Genomic DNA, 22,367 nt, shown 5'->3' on the forward strand with positions numbered 1-22,367 from the left:
TCATAAAAAACAGATTGAGTTATACCTTCTTGGCCACGGACTCTTCTTCGGCTCCGTCTCCTATCACCACGTACACCGCTCTCCGACCAAACCTCTGAGAGACACGCTCAAAACAGCTCTCTTTGCCTTTGAAAAGGGGGAAAATCAGAGTTGAAAATATTCAAATTAGGGCTGTCAATCGATTAAAATATTTAATCGCGATTAATCGCAAATTAATCACACATTTTTCATCTTTTCAAAATGTACTTTAAAGGGAGATTTGTCAACATGGGAGTGGGCAAATACCACTACTTTATGCAAATGTATGTATATATTTATTATTGGAAATTAATTACCAACACAAAACAATAACAAATATTTTCAGGAAACCCTCACAGGTACTGCATTTAGCATAAAAAATATGCTCAAATCATAACATGGAAAACTGCAGCCTAACAGGCAACAACAGCTGTCAGTGTGTCAGTGTGCTGACTTAACTACGACTTGCCCCAAAGTGCACGTGATTATCATAAAGTGGTCTGTAAAGGGGAGACTCGTGGGTACCATAGAACCTATATTCATTCACATATCTTGAGGTCAGAGGTCAAGGGACCCCTTTGAAAATGGCCATGCCAGTTTTTCCTCACCAAAATTTAGCGAGCGTTACTTATTGTTTTTAGAGTGTTAATTAGTAGCGATAAAATAAATTTGCGTTAACATGATAACTTTTACAGCCCTAATTAAAATAGCAGCTTTGAAAAAAGATGATTGGATTTTAATTAATCATGATTGTTATTTTCTTTCGTTGTTTCCTCACCTGTCTTGGTGGCACTGTATATGTTCTCTATGGGGAAAGCAGCGCCCAGACCGTACAGTAACACCTTGGAGAGGGCTGGGATGAGCTGGGTGGTGGTCACCAACACGTTCACACAGTTAAGCCTGGAACAGGACACATTTATATTACGGTTAAGTTATGACACATCAGGGAACTGACATTCATTCAACCCATAACTGAATGACAGCCAACAGCTAATCGACCTGCTGGTGTAAATGAAGCCTGAACTGACCTGGAGTTGATGAGAGCCAGGGCTTTGAGTGCCTGAGTCAGCCACAGGTCGGTCAGGACCTCCATCTCTCTCCTCAGCTGTAACCACTCTTCTCGCTTGGGGCTGCCCAGCAAACCTGCCCATCAGGGAGAAGCACAAGCTCGATGGTCAGTCTTTGAAACAAAGACATGGAGGACATGAACCCGTATAGCTCCGATGCATAAAGAAATCTAATTTACTGAGAGGTTGCAAAACCTTATTTTGACAGCAGGACTGTCTGCAGTCTTTGGTTGGACGATTCTCACACAACATCCTCGAGCCAAAACCTCAGACATATGGTTTCCAGCAGAGGACAGCAGCCAGCTGTAATCAGCAGCGCACCAGGGTCCATACTGAACAACAACTTGTGACTCATTATCCTAGCTGACAAACAAACCTGTCTCCTTCCATTAAGCTTTTTCACCACATCCTGATCCAATTAATTTAATGCTTCAGTAATGAACCCAATTATTTTGACAAAGATTCCTCTCGGAAGGAGCAGGTGTTTATCGTCATATTCTCACAGCATTTTCATCACTAATAGAGGTTTGGTTGAGGCACAAACTGGAGCTTTGAAAATACAAAATGTACTTTTCCGAAGCAGGAAGCGTGTATAACTTGATACGGTACGAGGAAAAACAAAGAGAAAACCCAGACAAATCACTGTGGTCTGAAGCTGAGCTGTGCTCAAAATGAACTCTAGCTAGTGGTCTAGCAGCAGCAGGTAAACATTAATGTGTGTGTCTATAATGATATTAATCGCAACATTATCTCACTGTGTTACTTAAAGGGCAAGTCCATTATTATTACTTTTTTTTTAGTTTTTTTTATATCATCCTGTAGTTTCCCAGTGGTGTTTCTTATGCATTTAAATCCAAACATTCAAAATTTGATCAAAGTAAGTATGTTTTAGCGTCAAAATGCTATTTTCCCACATGACCTGACGTAGGTTTCTGCATGATGAAGCTGCTACATATACAGTTTATATACATCCTGATAGTCAGTGTATTAACGTTACATAAAGCAACTTAGATGGCGGTCGGCATGTTCCCTGTTTGGAGAAGCAGACAGGATTACCGGCACTGAAGCTAAGCATTGTACTGCTGTGTGGACGCCACGTTAGTTTGGATCTCAAAGTCCCACAATAACACAAACTAAGCGATCGATGCAGCAGTAGACCAGCAACTCCCGTGTTCTGCGAATTTTTGTGAATGTAGTCTGGTGGAATTGAAGACAGTGATATAACGGCTTCAGTTCCCTGTCGGAAAAGCGTTGAACATATTCTAAATATAACGTACACTGATATTGATATTGATTGATTGAAACTTGTCATTTGGCTAAAATACATTTCTTTGCTGCTCCCGTCCACAGCCGCTTTACCTCGCCGTCAGACAGCCCTTTCCGACGGGGAACTGAAGCTGTTATATCGCTCTCTTCAAAGCCACCAGACTACATTCACAAAAACAGCAATTTCACCTCTCAGAACAAAGGAGTATACACACAACACCACTTCAAAATCTGAACCAACTTTTTCAGTTATTTCCAAACCTGGCATAGCTACTTTTGACTCAGCTAGTGCTCACATTATTCATAACCTTATTGATTAGCCTACTTTGGAAGCCTACGTCATTGCTTTTTGCTAACGGCTGAGTGGGCGTTTCTATTATAAAAAGCCCGGAAGAGAACGCAGATGGACCCGCCATTGCATTTCTCGCATTATTTGTTCAGATTTTGTTGCTAGAAAACCACATATAACCCTTTTTAAACCTCAGAGAAAATAAATACCAATGTTTCCTGTACACAGCAGTTAGCGGAGCTTACCCCCAACATTATTCTTGTATGTGTTGTAGATTTCCTTGACTCTGCGGTATCGGAAAGCCAGCTTCCTCATCCAGTCCACCCCTCCGTGAACCCCCGACCCCAGGCACAGAGAGCCGGCCCCCGCTGGGCTCTGGAAGCCGTCCGATCCAAAGTTGTAAGTGCTGCAGGATCACAATACAGGAAGCAGTCAGGATATAGCTCATAAAGACACAAGCTGCATTTTTCCAGAGCATCTTATCGTAGCACTATCATTGGTGTTTCAGGGGGGGATGCTCTAAGAACTGGTACAGCTATATTCATGGATACAGTTTCTTGCTCTAGGAATTGATTCAAGCTATTCGGGTTATTATGAACAAGAAAGCAGCACTTGAACCATTCATCAAATTTAGGGAGGTGTGCCAGTGCAACCGCAAAAATTTCAGGGACAAGAAACGCTGTAAAATTGAGTTTTTAGCCGTGAATGAAAAAGCTTTGTCGGTAAGAAATCATGAAGTATATACATTCAGCACGCCTAGGATAAATATAAAAACATCTTTGAGAATGAAAAGGGCCAAGTTCAATAAAATAAATACTTCAAAAAAGTACTTTGGTAGAGTCTGGCTCTTTCTCCAATCACTCCTAAAAGTGTCCTAAAGTGCTTCAACAAGTTTATGCAATAAAACGTCTGGACCGAGGCAGACGGAGGGAATGATAAAGAGATATTTTGATGAGAAATGAAAGCGTTGGATAATCCTGTGACATACTATATGGCTGTGGAAGTCGGGGGAAAATAAAAGACATGCACATGCTTGCATGCATGAAGACACACAGACGCGCACAAACTCTTTGTCTCATCTCCCTGCTTTTTATTTTTTTGCTCCTCCTGTGCACTAAAACCCAGAGGGCAAGTCTGGTTCACAAGCCACAGCAGAACTGACAGAGTCTCTGAGTACAGTAACACAGTAGACGCTTTACCTCAGGTCCTGTCCGTTGTCGTCTGACGCCACGTCATCAATATGAACCTGGTCACATTCCTGGGAAATGAAAAGGAGAGCGGATATGTGAGGAGATCCATTTCAGAGCTGGAGCCCTGTACAGGCAGGTCTCTCCTCTTTAGGGGAGCCTGCGGGAGTGACAGCAATAGCTACAGAAATAATAAAAAAAAGAGCTAAAATAAAAAACAAGGAAGGAGGAAATAAGATGTCAGGACGCGGGACGGCGAGGCGCCGGAGATACAGGACAGGCGACACGGCGGTGCATTCTGGTGTATAACCACGTAGTAAATGAAGTAAAGTGAATCTGCATTTTTTTTATAGTGCGTCCAATATTTGGGTTAAAAAACTCCTCTGATGAAAGGCCCATTGTCTTTGAAAAGCACAGTTGGTGTGCATGTTGTTCCTCTCTATTGGACGTTAAAGCGAGCAACCAAACCGCAGCGATTCAAACCACACTGGAGCTTAAACATGTAGTTACGGCCAAAACACCTTCAGCAGTATGCAGTTCAATCAGAAACATGTTGTTAAGATTGGATATGTAGGATAAAAACAGGGAGCATAAATCCATCATATCTAACAATGACTGTCTCCTAAAAAATACTAAAATCTCTCTTATGTCTTTGTCTTTAGTCCAGATTCAAGCCTCCAAGTCCCACAAACTTCTATCTTTCACAACCATTAGTGCAAAAAACAAAAAAAAAGTCCTAGTGGAACTTCTAGTTGTCACCCAGCGACCCGCGACAGACGGGGTCTCCTATCACCTTTCAGCCATCGTGAGCCAGACGGAGACGCTACCTCATCTTCCTCCATCGCCACATAACTCAATTCCCCGGGGCTGCAACCCACCTCCCACTCAGGTGCCATCCGCCCCTGCAAAGCTGCTACTATACTGACTGACCATACAATACACTGAAACTCAGAGCAGCTCCACTCAGTGAGACCATTCTCATTTTAATTCAGTTTAGAGCTGCATCGATTAGTTGTCAACTATTAAATTAAAGGTGCCACTGATAACATTCAGCCACGAGATGTTGCATTTCCCTCCCCCGTTCCATTGCATTTACTTCAAAACAAGTCGTTGCCAGGCACGTACCGCCAATCTCAGCCGTTTATTTGTTTTTTACACACTAACTGACGACACAGAGACACCACGTGATACCAACGTCGTTTTATTATTGGCTCACAAGCCTTCAGATATCTCCTAGAGATAAACAAAACATACATTTTGGACCCGCCAACATTTTTAAAATGATTAATTCACAATAAAACATTTTTTTTTTAGGAGAAGCCATACTTTTATTTAGCGCTTTCCTAAAAGCTCTGTCGATGTAATCTTTGAGTTGTGGACAAAACAAGACATTTGAGGACGTCATCTTGGGCTTTGGGAAACACTGAAAATAGTCGACAGATTAATTAACAATGAAAATAATCGTTAGTTGCAGCCCTAATCCAGTTTTAAGAGCTGGGAATTAAATGGAATATATCTGTTTTTTTTCTATAGGAAAATTTCAACTGGAAATTCTGACTTTGATTAATCAGGCCTGCATGGCCCATTACAATTATGTGATCATCGGTATTACAGTTATGACAGCAGCGATAACCCTCGTAGCCGCTGATGTAGCTACTGACATACAGGGAGGACAAGATAATTGTCCCTCAAGACTTAACAGCGGTTGTCAGCCCGCTCTGGCCTGCTGCTTTACAGATTTACTGAGCCCTGACAACAAAAGAGGGGATAAGAACCGGGTTTGCAAATGGCTTTGTTGGCTCCTTTCCCTCCTCTTGACTGTTCCTCCTCCCATTTGACTAATTTTCCTCTCGGATGCTCAGACACACACCTATAATTACAGCACAAAGTGTACTTGTTCTCTCTCTCTCTGTCCCTCTCTAATCTTTTTTTTTCTTTGTCAGAACAAGGCCATAGGAATTCAAGATGAAAAGCACATGAACTTTTCAGTCACTAGCAGGTAGTAAAACTGCATTTTAATGACCACTTGAGGAGTCATCGTTTTTAGAGGTTGCACCAAAGTCCATGTAAACTCTGGTGGATTTTTAGGGCAGCAGGTTGGTAGGTCTAACGGTAAGAGCCCGTATGCCAGCAGTTAACAACCTCTCCTTTTAATATTCTTGCTCAACTGAGGAGGGCAAATTGTTTGGAAAATGCTGTAGTAAGAATTAATACAGGATAGAAGCTGTGTGAGGGGGGTTTCTACAATGAATGCTACTGTGCTTTATGCCAGGTAAGAAAACAGCACCCAAATGTCAAACCTCTTGCTAGGCTGTTGCAGGGAAGGATTTCTGGTATGCCAGCGTATACTGTTGGATATGTTCTCACTGCTGCCATTTTCCATCTTACTGGAAATAAATCTAAGTTTAAAAAAAAAATGCAGAGTGCTGCGACGGGAATATGAAATAAGTAAGTGGTGATGAAAAGTTAACAAAACCAATTTGAATCCTGCAATTTTCTAAACATGCTCCCCTCACACTTTTTTTTGCTTTATGAGCCAATTATCACTCAGATTTAAAAACTCACCTCCAAGTCGTTGAAGAAGAGTCTCGAGTCGGCCAGGTTGAAGATCATCTCCTCCATCCACAAACCAAGAGACACTGCCTTTGAGGAGTCCTGATGCGCACAAACACACAAACACACAGACACACAGAATTATTAACTTGCGTTGAAAGTCACACTACACAGTTTTACTACAAGTTGCTGTGTACTCTACTGCAGAGGTTCTCAATCTTTTTGCAGATAAGGACCTCTTATAAGATAGAGAATATACCAACAACCCCCTCATGTTTGTCCCTGGACTAATTTGACGTAGCCTATTTTTTACAATTACACAAAGATATTAGACATGTAGTAAACATAGTCGCAGAGTTATAGATTTGTTAGATTAGAACGTAATCGATGAACTATTATACCGTAGATTTAAAAAATAAAATATTATTCATTGGACTATGAAGCCTTTTGTTAAAAAAATAAATAATATAATAATACATAATAATTTGAGAATCACTGCACTAATGCATCTGTTATTTTTCACAAATGAGGTTTAATAAATCAAATTAATTAATTAATTACCCAACACAATTTATTTCCTATCAATCAAATGTGTCTTGGCGTGGGTGTACTGTATATATATGTATTTATGTCTTGAGGCATGTTCAGTGTATTTATACTGTGGTAACAAATCCCCTCTCAGCCACACACATTTCAACACATTTCAATGAAAGACGCCTCGTCTGTAACCTACAGCTTGCGGTTTGACCTAGTTAATACAAATGATGTCAGAACAACATCTCTCATCTATCATAACAGGGGAAGCACCCTCATTAATTAGAGAATAAATAACACAATCATGAGCCCAGGCTGAGACCGATGGCCCAATAGGTTTGGTATTCAGAGAATGATCAGTCAAATTGGATTATTCTGATTATTATCTGGCCTTGTCAGTGCAGCCGCCTGCTTGTCTGTCTGAACGGCGTTCCTTTCACTTCCTCTACAAACTCATCAACTGGATTGACACAAACAGGTTTCGGGGAGAGGCAAGTGTGAATATTTATCTGTCAATCAAACTCTCTGCTGATTCTTATCTTCACTAACTCTTTTCTGACTTACATGTTTTGTCTCTCTTCACCAGTTTACCCCGAATCTCCCCACTGGCTCTTTTTCCTGATTCATTACACTAAATTATGCACAGATTCATTCAATTTAATTCACTGCTGACTATTTGATTAAACTTAGTGAAAAAACCATTAGGAACACATTTTTATTAAACTCACTCAATCATCTCAAGTGTATCCGTGTTTTTGCAAGTTTTCGCTCCTAAGCCACAAATATTTTTTGCTGACCAATGTTTTTTTAATCAGTTTACCATGCAAAGATGATGCTAACGTACCTACAATGCTTAGACTACGCCGGGTTCACGAAAAGAGTCCATATGAACACCCCCCTCTTGTGGTATTCACAACCTCGTCAGTGGATAGTTTACGAGTTGTGACGCGTTTGTTGACGTTGTCAGAAATGGCGTAGACCATGGAAATACATTTTTCGGTGCATAATAAATTAATATATTGTAATTTTAGGTGTATATTGTTTTTTTCATAATTTTTTACTATGTCTAAGGAAAATGTTGATATTCTCAACGGCCTCATCTTTTTCCTCCGTCATTATGCCTTTGCATTTCCAGCATTACGTTACCCACTTACTAGCTTGCTAAATTGTTAGCCTCTGCGACTTCTAGCTGGACAGTAACGTTAATATTGCCGTTACTTAGCGGTGTTCTCACAACTTAACCACTTGAACGCCAAACATATCATGTACACGACTTTCCACGTTGTAAACACAAGCTCACGAGTTTCTTCCATCTTTGTTTAGCCTGTAAGCGTGCTAACAGGCGTGAACTAGCACTAAACACAAAGTACAACTGAGGCTGACGGGAATGTCGTAACGTTGGTTATGATGGACTTTTATGTATTGTGTTGTTTTATGTTGTGTATTTATTGTCATGTGTTTGTTTTTTGTCTGTCTGCGCAGGGACAACAGATGCAAATTAGCTCCTATAGCTAACTCTGGTGCAATTACTTTTTAATTGCGCGCTGTCCCTGCGTAAATAGAACAATTAATTAAATTAATTTGACATGTATTTAGACATAAACCCAGGTATTGGACTAATAAATATTTTGACCTGATGATGACGCCAGAACCATCAAAATAATGTGTGTCCCAAATTTCATGTCAATCCATCCTTTAGTGCTCCAGGGATGGCGTATTTTTGTAGGCCAACCCGGAAGTTAGCATCGCCCTGGTTCCCTCAACAAAAAGCCAATGGCACAATGACGGCAGCACTCTATAGTTGCCGAGTTATTTCAGTCTGCACTAAAGTGGAAGACCGACCATCAGACCAGCGTTGACATCTAAAGCGGCTAGCACGGCTAAAAATAATAGCAGACTTGATGTACGCTGTGATCGATGGACACAATTCTAGCAAGTTTCAAGAATTTCCTATTTGATTTTCGCATAGATTGTCATATAAAGGAATGGCAATGACTGCCTGGAATGATTGGAAAAATACAAAAGAAAATCTAAAACACAACAGCAGACAGCATTTTCTCTTCCTATCAACACCTCACACCACCCGACACAGCCTCTCTTCTCCTGTCCTTTTTCTCTCGCATTGGAAAAACCCCAGACAAATACGCAGGTGTTGCGTTACACCAACTTCACCTTTGTTTCTTAATAAGCAAATTAGCCCATAAATCATCTCCCACAGAAACATATAGATCCTAATTCAGGCTGACAAACAGCCTGGGCGTGTTGTTGTTCGAGACTACAAAGGCAAGTGTGTGTATGTAATGAGCGGCGTATTGTTTTGATGGCAGCGTTGGCTCGTCCTTGGCAGTGAGACGGGTGAAGCAGAGGGGTGTCAGCCAAAGGTGAATGTTAGATTAGTGCATCTGAAATGACAGGCGGAGCTGCCTCCTGGCTCAAAATGGTAGAAACAGGCTTGATGACACAAGCGGGGTTAATGATGACAATTACAACCCCCCCCCCCCCCCCCCCCACCCCCACCCCCACCTCCAAAAACGGTGTAAAGAGAAAAAGGTAATTGAGGACGAAGGGCGGAAAAAGTTCAGTAGGAGGAGGAGGAGGATGACGATGAGAAGAAGACGAGGGGAGGACTGAAAAACACTGGACAGAAGAAGAAGAGATGAATAGAACGGATGAAGAAGGAGCGGTTAAAGGCTTAAGAAGGGATTGTTCTGCTTGTCTAATAATTGAAATAATTATCTATAATCACCTTCCTCCAAAAAACGAGGGCTGCTAAATAAAAGCCTCTTTCTGCAGAGAAGAGACAAAAAGAGGAGGAAGGAAAAGACAAAATAAAATCACCTAAAACATCTAGTTCCCACCTTTCTATGCAGGATGTTTGATATAGAAAACACACCAGAGGATAGAGAGGGGTGCTGTATGATAGATGAGATAATAGAAGAGCTGTTACAGGGGAGGGAATCAGCTCCTCATGTGGATCTCCGTTCACCTCTGGCTCACCAAGCTGGTGAAAACAACTGTCTTTCAACACACCCATTAGTCGTTCCTGCACGCTGGGCCCAGACTTGCCTTCACTCACAGGTCCAAAACATTTGTTTATGATAAGAGTTTAATAGGCTAACCCTAGTGGGAAGAGCCTGGGCTGTTTAAAATAGACACAAACTGGTGGTAAATTGTGCTAGAAAAAAATGCATTATGGTTGTCAGAGTAGGATGAGTTAAGCGCAAATTTGGGAGGGAGAAAAAAACAAGCGTTGATAGCTTGTAAACCACCTTGGATTGTTAATCTGTTTTTCCGATGTCACTCATTCAATTCCTCTGCTGCATGTCTGAGTTTTGATGTCAGAATCCGTCCAACTGCGCTCCAGCAGCGGGGTGTTTGGGTGGTGGGAGGAATCAGGAATGTTTGGCACATGAGTCACATTTCAACACATCCACTCTGTCGCTCTATCTCTCTCTCTCTCTCTCTCTCTCTCTCTCTCTCTCTTGTTGTTTCTTCCTCTCTTTTTCTCTTCACCCCCTCCTCTCCGTGGCAGTAAAGAAAGAAAAAGAAACAACGGCATGCATGGCCTGCCGGGGGGCTGAACCGATCAGAAACGCTGCTCTCAAACTCCCATCAGCCTTGTGTCAACCCGCAGGGGGACCGTGAGAATTCAAAACACACATGCCTGGCCAAAACCAAGAAACGCACCGCTGTCCGCCCCTTCGTCAGCTGCCTATCTGTTATGTAAAGGTCCCACCGGCTGTCAATCACGCCGCAGGATGCCGGGGTAGCTAAACAGCCCCGGTGCATTATGAAAAGAAACAAGAGGGCAGAAAGGCAAAACAGCCAGCGTGTGAAAATGCTCAGGGATGAGACCCAAAGGTCGTGGACTCGGCTCAGGCGTCCAAACCTTTGACTGTTAGTCAAATAAGCACTCGAGACAAAGGGTGATCTGACTAAAGCGAGATTAGTTTGTTGTTGTGAGGATTTTATGCCAAACTGTGCCTACCTACTGTCAGATTAACTGTTGTGTGATGAGCTACAGCACATACTCGTTACAGTAAAGTACAAAGGGAGGGGTCGTATTGCCGTACCTTGCCAAATCGTGAGGAGAAGGTTCCCGTGAGGAGCGAATGGAAAATGATGATGGTTTCATCCAGGTCCCAGATAAACACACGCTGCAGTGAAATAACAGATATGTAATGTTAACCTCATGAACGTTTATGTGTGTGTGTGTGAGAGAGAGAGAGATAAATATTGTAGAGAAATGCTGATAATTTTCAGCATAGTGTGAGTGTGTTTACCTCTATATCAGAGTCCAGAGGTGGAGCGGGGTCGCTGGCTCTTTTCCTCCCTCTCAACTTCCCATCTGACCCCCTTCGTGCTGGGACCTCCTCTTTACCTGGTGTGGGGGGGCTGGGCGGCGGGTGGTACTCTCCTGGAAGAACACACACACACACACATATAAAACAACGTTGTCTCTATGAAAGATTCAGACTTTGATTTATTAGCTCGAGAGCATATTAAAAGGGAACTCTTTGTACTCGATTTACAAGTCACAGAGAATACAACAGATGCTATTGAGTTGCATTATGGGAAGTGAAGGATCCAGTTTTTTTTCTGTATAAATAAAGTGCAACACAAATCACTCAAACGAAGCTAGGACATTCTTCAAAAAGGCCCCTAGTTTAGCTTATATACTGTATATATTTGATTGCGATTAATCACATGATTATCCAATTTAATACCCTTATTAACATGGGAGTGGACAAATATGCTGCTTTATGCTAATGTATGTATATATTTATTATTGGAAATCAATAACCAACATAAAAATAATGACAAATATTGTCCAGAAACCCTCACAGGTACTGCATTTATCGTAAAAAAAATATGCTCAAATCATAACATGGCACACTCAAGCCGAAAAGGCAACAACAGCTGTCAGTGTGTCAGTGTGCTGACTTGACTATGACTTGCCCCAAACTGCATGTGATTATCATAAAGTGGGCATGTCTGTAAAGGGGAGACTCGTGGTCACCCATAGAACCCATTTTCATTCACATATCTGGAGGTCAGAGGTCAAAGGACCCCTTTGAATATGGCCATATGGAGCGTTATTTAGCCTCCTTCGCGACAAGCTAGTATGTGGCATGACATGTCCGTTTAAAAACAAAAAACAAAAAAGAACTTAAACATCATAAATATTGGTTTGTCATTCCTTACCTGTGTGTGACTCTGGGCTGTGATTGGGCAGCATGACGGGGTGTTCTGGATGCTGATAGGCTATTGGAGCTGTGATGGCGGCAGGGCTGATGTTGCTGCCGGTTAGGTAGGGGCTGTTGTAGTGATGTGAGTTATAATACGGAGAGTACTGACTCTGACTGTAGCTTGAGTACGCTGAAAACTCCTGTCAAAACGTAAGCAACGACTTTAGTCAGTGTCATGTAACATTCCAGCCGGAGGTGTTCATGCATTTAGACAGTCAACAATACAGTATGATTGATATATGACTGTTTTTTTATGACAGCTTTATTTATGATATTGTCAAGATTGCTATAATTACCAGCCGCAACAGCATGTGGCTGGTATTGTTTTCACCTTGTGAGTCTGTGTGTGTGTGTCATTATGGCAAAATGCGGTCCTGGAGAGACCGACTGTAGCAAGAACTACCACAGAGGTGGTTTTAAGTACTTTGCCAGATGTTTATATGTCCTTCTGTGGATAGATTTTGTCACCACGATAGCATCACAACCAAAAAGGTGTCACAGGTGTGTAGTTGATATCAAAAGGAAGGCAGAGTTTGAAGATAGTCGTGGTCCGAGCAAGGGCGCCGGTAGGGGCTAGGAATTGGGAAAGGGGACATTGGGGCTGGTGTGATCCCATCACAAGATGGTCTCTAGTTTAAGATATATTTTTCTATATCCTATTGTGGAAACTCTTCAGATGTCTTGGCAGTAAAACAATTGTGTAGAAATAACATTCTTTTTACAGTTAACACTTGAAATAATGACGGCACTTGGCAAATGATAAGGTAGTACAAAATGTAAACCAAACTTTGGTGTTTCTTTTTTACCTCTTAACTTAAAATTTCATTAAAACTAAATTGAACCAAAACACTGACAACGAGGAATATCTTGGGTAGATATTAATGAGAATAAACATTTAAATCATACTCACTTGTTGGGTAGAGTTGAACGGGGTTGAACTTGAGATTGCATGGGTGCCTTGAAAAATTCCAGATGAAATACCACCACCTGAGAAATGATGTGAAGACAAAGGTCAAACCTTCAGGAAACAATTCATCATGCAGGATAGAGAATAATCACAAGCTGGTGAGAGATTTCCCTGCGTTACATCTTGTATTGATGAATCAACCTCGGATATAATTTCACAACATCTGATCTGTGAAACTGCGTGGAGGAGGTAATGAGCAGTAAACTTTGACTCCTTCCTCATTGACAGCTCAGTGCTGCAGGAGCTGCGAGGGAGATTTATGTTTGACATAACAATACAGGTGGGAAAGTCTACCGCTGCTGCTGCTCTGGGAATCTGCTCAGTCTAATCAAGCCGGGGCAGGAACGTCTTCCTCCGAGCAATTTCCCCCCCACAGTGACACTGCCTCACCCTGCATCCTTCTGTCAAGTCTGTCAATGCTGTTTGTTTGTTTGATGAATTATATCTCTTGTAATTGTATCACCTCCACCTAGGGCACTGGACAGCATTAATCTTTCCATTCCACCAATTATCAAGTTGGCTGGATATCTCAAAAGGTTACAAATGGTAATGAAAACTGACTGTCGGGATGCCCCAAGCTTGGAGAAACAGATAGGAGTACCAACACCAGAGCAAAGCAATACAGTGCTATGGGATGGCAGAAAAATTTATTTTAGCCACCTAAAAGAAAGGCTTAACTAAAAAGAAAATAAAAAAAAAAGATGTCTGTTTAAGTGTACGCTATATTTACAATATTTTCACCGCTTTATTTTGCCATCAGACGGCCCTTTCTTTCTCCTTCCCTATGCTCTCTCCAAAGCCAGCAGGCTCAGATGAGAAAAACAGTATACATACGTTTCACTTTCAGTTCAGTTCGTCGTCAGAAAACATTCTAAATATAGCTTAAACTTAAACAGATATAATTTTTTTTAGGTTACCCTTTCTTTTAGGTGGCTAAAATACGTTTTTCTACCGTCCATGTCCACAGCACTGTGTTGCTTTGTTCCGGTGCTCCTGTCTGTTTCTCAATGCTGAGGGCACGCCGACTGTCATCTACTGTAGGTAATATGGATACGTACGTCATACAACCCCCCCCTTCATAACACCCAAACTATCCCTTTAAGTGTTGGACAAAATAAAGTTTTGACTTGATGATGGCACTAGATCACCAGTTAGTACAATCCATCCTGAGAGGAATATGAATGTCTGAACCAAATTTCATTGCAATCCGTCCAACATTTCACTCAAAACAACAAATTTCAATCTCATAGTGTCACTAAAAATAAATGAATCCTGTAGGAACCATGAATAGAATTTTGTGCCAATCCATCAGAAAGATGTTGAGATATCAAACTAGATAAGTGAAAACTGTATGCGTTTCCTCCGGGTGCTCTTGCCAGAGTCCAAGGTTAGCTTAATAGGTGACTCTAAACTGCCAGCATTAATATCGCCTGGCAACGTGTTGTGGATGAAAGGGCCTATTGTGACAAGACCTGACAGTTGCTTGAGCAGACTATTGTGTGCATTGCAATTAACCTTCGCAAACAATTACTGTTTCCAACTGTACTGTTTATTGAATGGGTGTTTTTTGTTATGTACATTAGGAAGGTACAGTTCTTTTCTGTGAAGGACCTAACCTGTTGTTTTTTTTACTGCTAGCTGCACAACAGGTTGCCCTTTGGGGATCATAAAGATTTATGACCTGAACTGTCCTTAAATACTTTTAAAGATCCACTTCCTCAAGTAGACCTTCCATCATTTCTTCCGTCCACTACTGCTCCCTCTTGCACCCCGTTTATTCTTCTCCCCTCCACAGTGCATGACAAACAGGAGAAAAATGACTCAATGGAAGAACCACAGTGAAACCTCCCCGGACAACACAACAATCTTCAAAGCGACTGAAGGAAAAATACAGGAGGTCTCTCAAGTAAACACAAAAAGGCTCCCATAGTCCCCATTTGGTTTCAGTTGTACAGTGTACAGTACGTGTTTTGATGGCTTTTTGTGGTGTGTGTGTGTGTGTGTGTGTGTGTGCCTGCGTATTGTGTACAGTATAATGGATGACATGGAAACATTCTCAAATCCTACAAACATTTGGTTGTTGTGGCAGTTTATTACCGTTTGAAGTTGGCAGTTAATGATTTATGCATAAAAATATTCAAACAAATTTGTTTTGTTTAGGAAAAATTGTCTTTCAAACTCAAACTACACCCTGTTAAAAAAACTGTTTGTTGGTTCAACAGTCAACGAGGGCTTAGCAGTTTGTAAGAAGTTTCATCATGAGCGCGTTTACATGAATATTTACATTCCCGTATAATGTGTGACATCTGAATATTCTCTTAAAGAGGAAGTGATATGGAAAACTAGAGTTATCTGGGAACGGCTGGAAAACAGAGAGAACATAGACGGCGGTTACGATCCTCCCTCTCATGTACTATGACTGGTTATCAACACAATCATCTCCATGAAAACGGAGCCAGCTTCAGGTTAGCAATACTGATGAACAATAGCACAACTTGAGTCTCATTTCTGTAACGTTGGCCCTCCTTTCTAGCGGGAGACCTGAGACCTGAAATCACTACAATTAAGTCTGACGGGGCAAAAACTACAAGCGGTCAGACGATGAGACGGGTTGTAAACAAACCAACAGTTTTAGTTATCTAAAAAAAACACTTTATTTGGAGGTAAAACCGCAAGTAAGCACACTCTAAATGTTGGTCTGTAAACTGTGATGAATGTTTACAATGCACTGTTTCTTATTATTATTATCATTCAGCTGTTCATCATTGGCTAACCTATCGTATGTATGACTTTTTCTTGCCCCTCTGATTTCTTGTTTAACTTTGACCTGCCATACTCGGCTCTACAGTTTTCCTGAGAAATTAGAAACTTTTTGAGTGCCCTAACTTTCTGGTTCCTCCTCTAAATAAAGTGGTTTAGATAGATTATTGGCTTGTTGAAAATCTGTCTGATTGTTTGAACACTCTTGTTTCTTGCCCTGTCTGACTTTGTTTTGGCGTTGTCATCATTTTCCAAGATCTCTGCAATTAAGTACTAGAGATGCACGGATTCCGATACCTGATCACACATCGGGCATGACTGACTCAAATAGCTGGATCGGATATCTGTGACATATTTGGGCTGATCTACTCAACTCAATTCTATGTTTATATACTATGTACATTATATACTGGAATATGAATTCCTGTTTAAGTTTCGGCCAATTTGTTGCTGCATTAAAAAGGTCTACACTTGAATTTGAATTCCTGTTTTGAAGATTTGTTTTGCTAAGTTGCTAGTGTACGATTCATTATTTCAATCATAAATAACAATTCATTTTATTTATATATATGTATTTTATTTGTTACATTTTGTTTTACAAAGTTAGAAAAGCAATGTTTATGTCAAGCCTGATGTTGCCTTACACATTAAAGAATGATCCTAGTCACTTTCACACAGTGAGGCATACAGCTTATTAATTAAACACTAGTATCGGATCAGTACTCGGTATCGGCCGTTACCCAAAGCCCAGGTATCGCTATCGGGACTGAAAAAGTCGGATCGGTGCAACCCTAGTGAGTACAATGCTGTTACAATCAATCAAAACTAATGCCAAACTTACAAAAACATGCAAAAGTATGAAAAATACCATCTCTTAAGGTAGTAAAGATGGAATGTGAATGAACCGGCTCAATAAAGAGATTAGCTCCTATTGCAACTATTAGTACTTCTTAAAATAACTTAGCTGGGATGTACTGTACAGTTTGTAGCACCAACATCATCTGTTTACAGTTTAATCCTGTTTTTTGTCTCTAGTCTGTTTCATCCATACAGTGGAAACCGGGTCATCCCCCAGTCTGCAACACTAAACCCACTCACTCCTCCGTATAATGCACCTTAACCTCTCCCCTCTCACACACAAGGTCAATTTCACGCTGCTTTCAAAGCCATAAAGTCGCACTGATCGAGTCATGCTTTGGGCGCCGGGCGACTGAGGAATGTGTACAGCACAGATACACACACACACACACACACAGTCACAAAAAAAACACACACCATGCGTGGGCAGAGAGCTGCACACACTTTGTTTGACTTTTTGTTTTTCGGCAAAGACCCTCTGCCCATCTCTTGTTCTCTCTGTTATTCTTCTTGTTCCCATCCTTTCTGTCTCTATGTTTTCTCACTGTCTCTCTCTCTCTCTAACAGACACAAGCGCTTGCATGCTGTGTTGTTGGTCTGAGTGGAGAAAGGGGGCCTGACCCCAAGAAAAGAGGAGGGGTGGAGAGACTTTTGACGCCAGGAGTCCAGACCGCAGCTAATGGAGAACAGGTGTGGCAGAGAGAGGGAGAGGAAAAGAGAGAAAGATGAGGAGGAGAGGAGAGGAGAGGAGAGGAGAGGAGAGGAGAGGAGAGGAGAGGAGAGGAGAGCAGAGGAGAGCAGAGCAGAGCAGAGGAGAAAAGGAGTAAAAGAGTTGAGGAAGGCAACACGAAGATGGAAGAGCCTTCCAGTTGAAGGTTGAAATCAAAGATGGTATATTATACAGTATACTGTCAGGTCTGTGTGTCCGTACATAGAGTGTCTCAGACTCACCGTGTGTGTGAGAGTAGCTGTAGAGACTCTGACTGGGAGGAGTGCTGCTGAAGTTGGAGTATCCCAGTATTCCCGTCTGTCCTGGAGAATGACTCAGGCCGTCTTCTGTTTTAATGTCTAAGTATGGAGAGATGCCATCAGGATGAATTTGTTTGGTTTCATGAAAAACATGCACAGTTATAGCCATTTTAACAAAGGAGAAATATTTGTAAATCATTTCGATTTTGTATGAACTAATGTTAACTGACTTATGTATTTCCACTGAGGATCGATTAAGAGTGTATAACAATCTATCTCTGTAACTTGATGTGCCCGTTTCTTGCATACATTACAAAACTGTCTTGTTCCCCCTAGTGTCCCCCTCTGTCTTCCTTTTTTGTTCCATTGTGTTGTAATGAGACTGAATTAGTTTCCAGTTGAATGTTGATGTTGGCCAATGTGCTGAATTATTTTTGTGTCTTGTTGTTTCCACAAAATAAAGAAGGAAGACGAGCACTTTAGAGAAATAGACAGCGCTGCACTAACTTGCAGAATCTGATGTAAATAATGTGAGTTTTTAGCCGTAGCTGTTCGCTTTGCCGTCACATTACAAACATGTTTTGCTTTTGAGATGATTATCACAATAATGCATGCATTTATATGACTGTATTGTTGTTTGTACTCACTGTAAGAGGGCACGCTGTAGCCCTGTGTGTGGTGGGTGTATGGTGCGTACGGCCCTGCAGTCTGGAGGGCCGGGCTGTACTGAGTCTGTCCATACGCAGCCATGACGCCTCTACCCGTCAGCTGATCTTAAAGAAGGAAGAAATAATGAGGAAACTTTTATTGACAAGTTCTCTTTCTCGTCATCTGCTACAATAGAACATCTCTCTTTTTGTCAGTGTCAGGAAGAACATGTTAAACATGCAAACACTTTCTTTTAATGCCACAAACTGAACTCTGCTGGGATGCACACAGTGGTCAAATCTGAATGGATGGTTTGGTTTTTTTATGACTTGTAGCATTAAACAGTTACCACATAAACCTAAATTGGACATAATTAAAGGAAAAGAAAACCTTACAGTTCTTGGTCAAATAAACTTAAATAAGTTCATAATCAACATCACACAGTTTAAGGTTGAACTACAATGATGTGTCAGTTTCCTTGTGACGCCACATTTTAGCTTTTATTCCTACAATTGACACAAAGACATGCAGTGACATGCATGACAAAGAAGTAATGCAGTTCCTCTTTCAATTTCAGTGACAACATGTCATGAAGAACTCACCCGCAGTAGGTACGATGAGTTTGTAATCGATGATGAGAAGCCCTGTGAATGAGGCAAGAACGGGCACCGTCGTCAGAAAATTCACAGTGAAACCAGTTAGGAAATGAACAATGAGATTTAAATTGTTGTAATTAAGTGCTTCGCACATATTAGCACAACATTAAAAGGAACCTATTATGCTTTTGGACTTTTTCCTTTCTCCTTTTCCTGTAGTTTGTTATATAGTTCTTTGTGCATGTAAAAGGTCTGCAAAGTCCACGCCAAAGGGAGAAACACTGTTCCTGAACTGCCGGAAATGCCTCGCTTGAAGTCCCACCTTTTCTTCCATAACGTGGTGATGTCACCAAGTAACACAATACCTGCCTGGCGGCTAGTTTGGCACGCCCTTTAAACAAAGCTAGTTAGAGCGGAGTTTGGTTCAATTAACCAATCACAGCAGAGTGGACCAGCTGACCAATCAGAGCAGACTGGGCTTTTCTGGGGGTAGAGCCGGTAAAGAAAAATAAAGTGAGGTTTTTTGAACATTAAAGCCTGAAAACCTGAAAATAAGCATAATAGCGCATGATATTTAATCGACATCAGCATTATTTCCTAATAATCTTTGTACAATTCCAGAGACATGTGTAATTCAGGAGACCCTCCACCTCCAACAAAAATGTGCTAAGATTTAAAAAAAAAAAAAATGAATGCAACTTTTGATTAAAATCATTGGTTGCCCTAAAAAAAAATAATCTCCTCGCTCCAAAACAATTAGTGTGTGCAGTCCTGATGACCAGTTTTATCATTATGCAGTTTTTTTTTTAAGAGTTTATAATCTGTTTATTGACTCCAGTGAGCAGCCACTTTGCATTTCTTTGTAGTTCTGCCCTCTCACCTGGCTCTGTAGAGAGAGCTTTATCCTCTTTATCCCGTCTCACTGCTGTTAGTCAGGTTCCTCTCGAGCCGTCAACTCTCCTGTGGAAACAATAGCAAGCACACACACCATCAGGACACAGGTATGCAGGTGACTGACACATGGCGACGTGCCTCGGGCCGCTTTGCAGCGGGACAAGGAGGAGGGGAAGAAAGCTTTTTTCTCTGTTGCACACAGTTCATGAGGTGAATAGTTTTAAGGAGAAAGAGAACACAATGAATGCGGCATTGATGTGAAGAGCGTGGTGATTAGAGACTCTGACAGTCAAATGACGAGTTACAGTAACCTGACAGGTAACATTGTGTCTAGGGAAAATGTTAAAATAAATGCTCCACTAATGCTGACTCACTCTGCTGTTTGGCAGCGGCGCTGTGCACACTGTGCGTAGCTATTAGGAGAAAATAAACCAGGAAAGAAAGACCAGAGCAGGGCTGCGGTCCAAAATAAAATAGCAGTGAGTTTACTCAGTATTCTCAGTTCAGCGGAATTTCTCACGTACGTCGTTGGGTGATATGATAAGACAATAGAGCTTTGACAGGTTGCTGTCTCCTTTACTGAATTCCTCAGGTTGTATTAGTTTCCCTTTAACAGTTCCATGGAAGGAAAAAAGGATGGAGTCAGATAAGTCTCAATATTAATGAATGCGCACAGAAGGATTCACAAATGTATTTTGTGATTAATATATAAATGACTCTCTCCACAAAAATATTTTTCAATGCACACAAAAATAGTTATAATTGTATATAAATGTAAAAAAATATATATAAAAGGTTCAACAATTTGTATATAAATGCAACAACATCCAAAGATGCTTTTGATGAAAATTGAAAATACCTTTAAATACATATATTTGTGAATTTCTATTACATTTATTTGATTCATTTGTCATATACATTTTATTTGTGTGTGAATCAGAAATATATTTGTAAACCTTATTTTTTACATGTGGATTTTTTAATTATTTATATACAACGATAACTACTTTTGTGTGCATCGAAAAATATTTTGTGGCGAGTCATTTATGTACAGTATATATATATATATATATATATATCACAAAATACATTTGTGAATCCTTCTGTGTGCATTCATTAATACTGAGACTGATCTGACTGACTGACTGAAGAGTGAGAGCGAAAATGGTAAAAAGAGGAGAGGGAAGGGGCGGGTCCCGGCTCAGTGAGCTGGAGGTCAAAAGGTCAATGCCACATGAATTAGTCTGAGCAGGAAGCTGAATGAGGTCAGCCTGTTTGACAGCAGATCCTAAAGTCAAAACTCACACAAGGTACCAGTCAGTCTAAAGCATGATGTACTGTGGGGTGACTGAAGTTGTACAGGGAAACTTGATCAAGTCATACTAACACCATAGGGCCACAAGTATGTGAACAATATCCACACTGCACTTATTTTTGTATGATAATTCAACAGCATGCAACAATATTTCAGACAACATTGTGCTTTCAACTTTGTTCCAACAATTTGGGGAAGGCCCCCTCCTGTTTCAACTTGCACAAAAAAAAAGCAACGATGTTTTTTCTGAGTTTGGCATGAAAGAATTTGACAGGCCCGGAAGAGAGCAATGACCTCAACCTCATCCAACACCTTATTACCAAACATCACTGATGCTCTTGTGGCTAAATGGGAGAAAATCCCTGAATCCAGCTTCCAAAATCCTGAGGAAAGCCTTCCCAGAGGAGTGGAGTCTGGTATAGCAACATGTTAATGCTAATGGCTTTGGAATGAGATGTTCAACAATCACATGTGGGTGTAATGTTCCAGTGTTCACACACTTTTGATCATAGTGACATGACCTGCTTTTGGTTCAGCAACATCACGACTACTCTTGTTTATTTGTGCTGTATGACAATGCACAACAGGCTGAACTATTTTATTTCTCTTTCTCGTTCTCTTTCTTTCCCTCTGTCTCTCTCTTTGCCTCTGGGCCATTCCAATCTGGCAAAAGCTGCAGCTAACTGCCTGACCTCTGACCTCGCTGACAACACAACGACAGAGACAGATGACAGTCATGAATTATAGGGGCAGCGGGGTTTTTACAGCAGCAGAGAAGATGAAGGTGAGAGGAGAAAAAAAAAAGTACAAGCTGTCTGAGAAAAGTGACAGAAATTGTGACAGTCTGCTGATCAACAGGAGCTCCACCGGGCATCATAAAAGCTGAGACGACTTACAGTATCTTTTGTGTTGTTCTCATGTCATTAACGAGAGTGTTTTTTTTGACAGAAAAGCAGAGAAAACACATCTCATGTTGTGTCAGCTCCAGCTGATGGAGCCGCCCTCCCGGCTTTAAAAAACACCCAAGACAGCTCGTGGTGTTTTCTGAGAAAACAATATACTTCAACCATGAAGACTCTGCAGCCAAAAATCCACCTGCACATCTGTGTTATTGACCGTAAAATAAACATAAATACAACAGACTGTAAATGTGACACAAAGGAGGTGATTTACTGTTTGTCATATCAATAATTGTGT

At 41.0% G+C, this 22,367-nt stretch overlaps 1 protein-coding gene across 4 annotated transcripts in view; it reads right to left on the reverse strand.

Moving 5' to 3' along the window:
• eya2 (EYA transcriptional coactivator and phosphatase 2) overlaps positions 1 to 22,367 on the reverse strand; it is a 33,826-nt gene that overhangs the window by 1,528 nt on the left and 9,931 nt on the right. Inside the window, exons 2-15 of one of the 4 annotated variants that reach the window (XM_074641702.1) lie at positions 19,842 to 19,921; positions 18,968 to 19,009; positions 18,365 to 18,490; positions 17,700 to 17,816; positions 13,074 to 13,150; positions 12,120 to 12,303; positions 11,198 to 11,331; positions 10,988 to 11,071; positions 6,393 to 6,482; positions 3,840 to 3,898; positions 2,886 to 3,046; positions 1,047 to 1,161; positions 797 to 918; positions 26 to 126 (exon numbers count right to left, since the gene is read on the reverse strand). In XM_074641702.1, the coding sequence (XP_074497803.1) occupies positions 26 to 126; positions 797 to 918; positions 1,047 to 1,161; positions 2,886 to 3,046; positions 3,840 to 3,898; positions 6,393 to 6,482; positions 10,988 to 11,071; positions 11,198 to 11,331; positions 12,120 to 12,303; positions 13,074 to 13,150; positions 17,700 to 17,816; positions 18,365 to 18,467 (1,347 nt within the window). In that variant the 5' untranslated portion in view covers positions 18,468 to 18,490; positions 18,968 to 19,009; positions 19,842 to 19,921. Of the gene's footprint in view, positions 1 to 25; positions 127 to 796; positions 919 to 1,046; positions 1,162 to 2,885; positions 3,047 to 3,839; positions 3,899 to 6,392; positions 6,483 to 10,987; positions 11,072 to 11,197; positions 11,332 to 12,119; positions 12,304 to 13,073; positions 13,151 to 17,699; positions 17,817 to 18,364; positions 18,491 to 18,967; positions 19,034 to 19,841; positions 19,922 to 22,367 lie in introns of those variants that run through there. The other 3 variants (XM_074641710.1, XM_074641721.1, XM_074641730.1) reach the window with 3 other exon arrangements.

The sequence above is a fragment of the Sebastes fasciatus genome, chromosome 1, assembly GCF_043250625.1.
Source record: "Sebastes fasciatus isolate fSebFas1 chromosome 1, fSebFas1.pri, whole genome shotgun sequence".
In the NCBI taxonomy this organism is placed as follows: Eukaryota; Metazoa; Chordata; class Actinopteri; order Perciformes; family Sebastidae; genus Sebastes; species Sebastes fasciatus.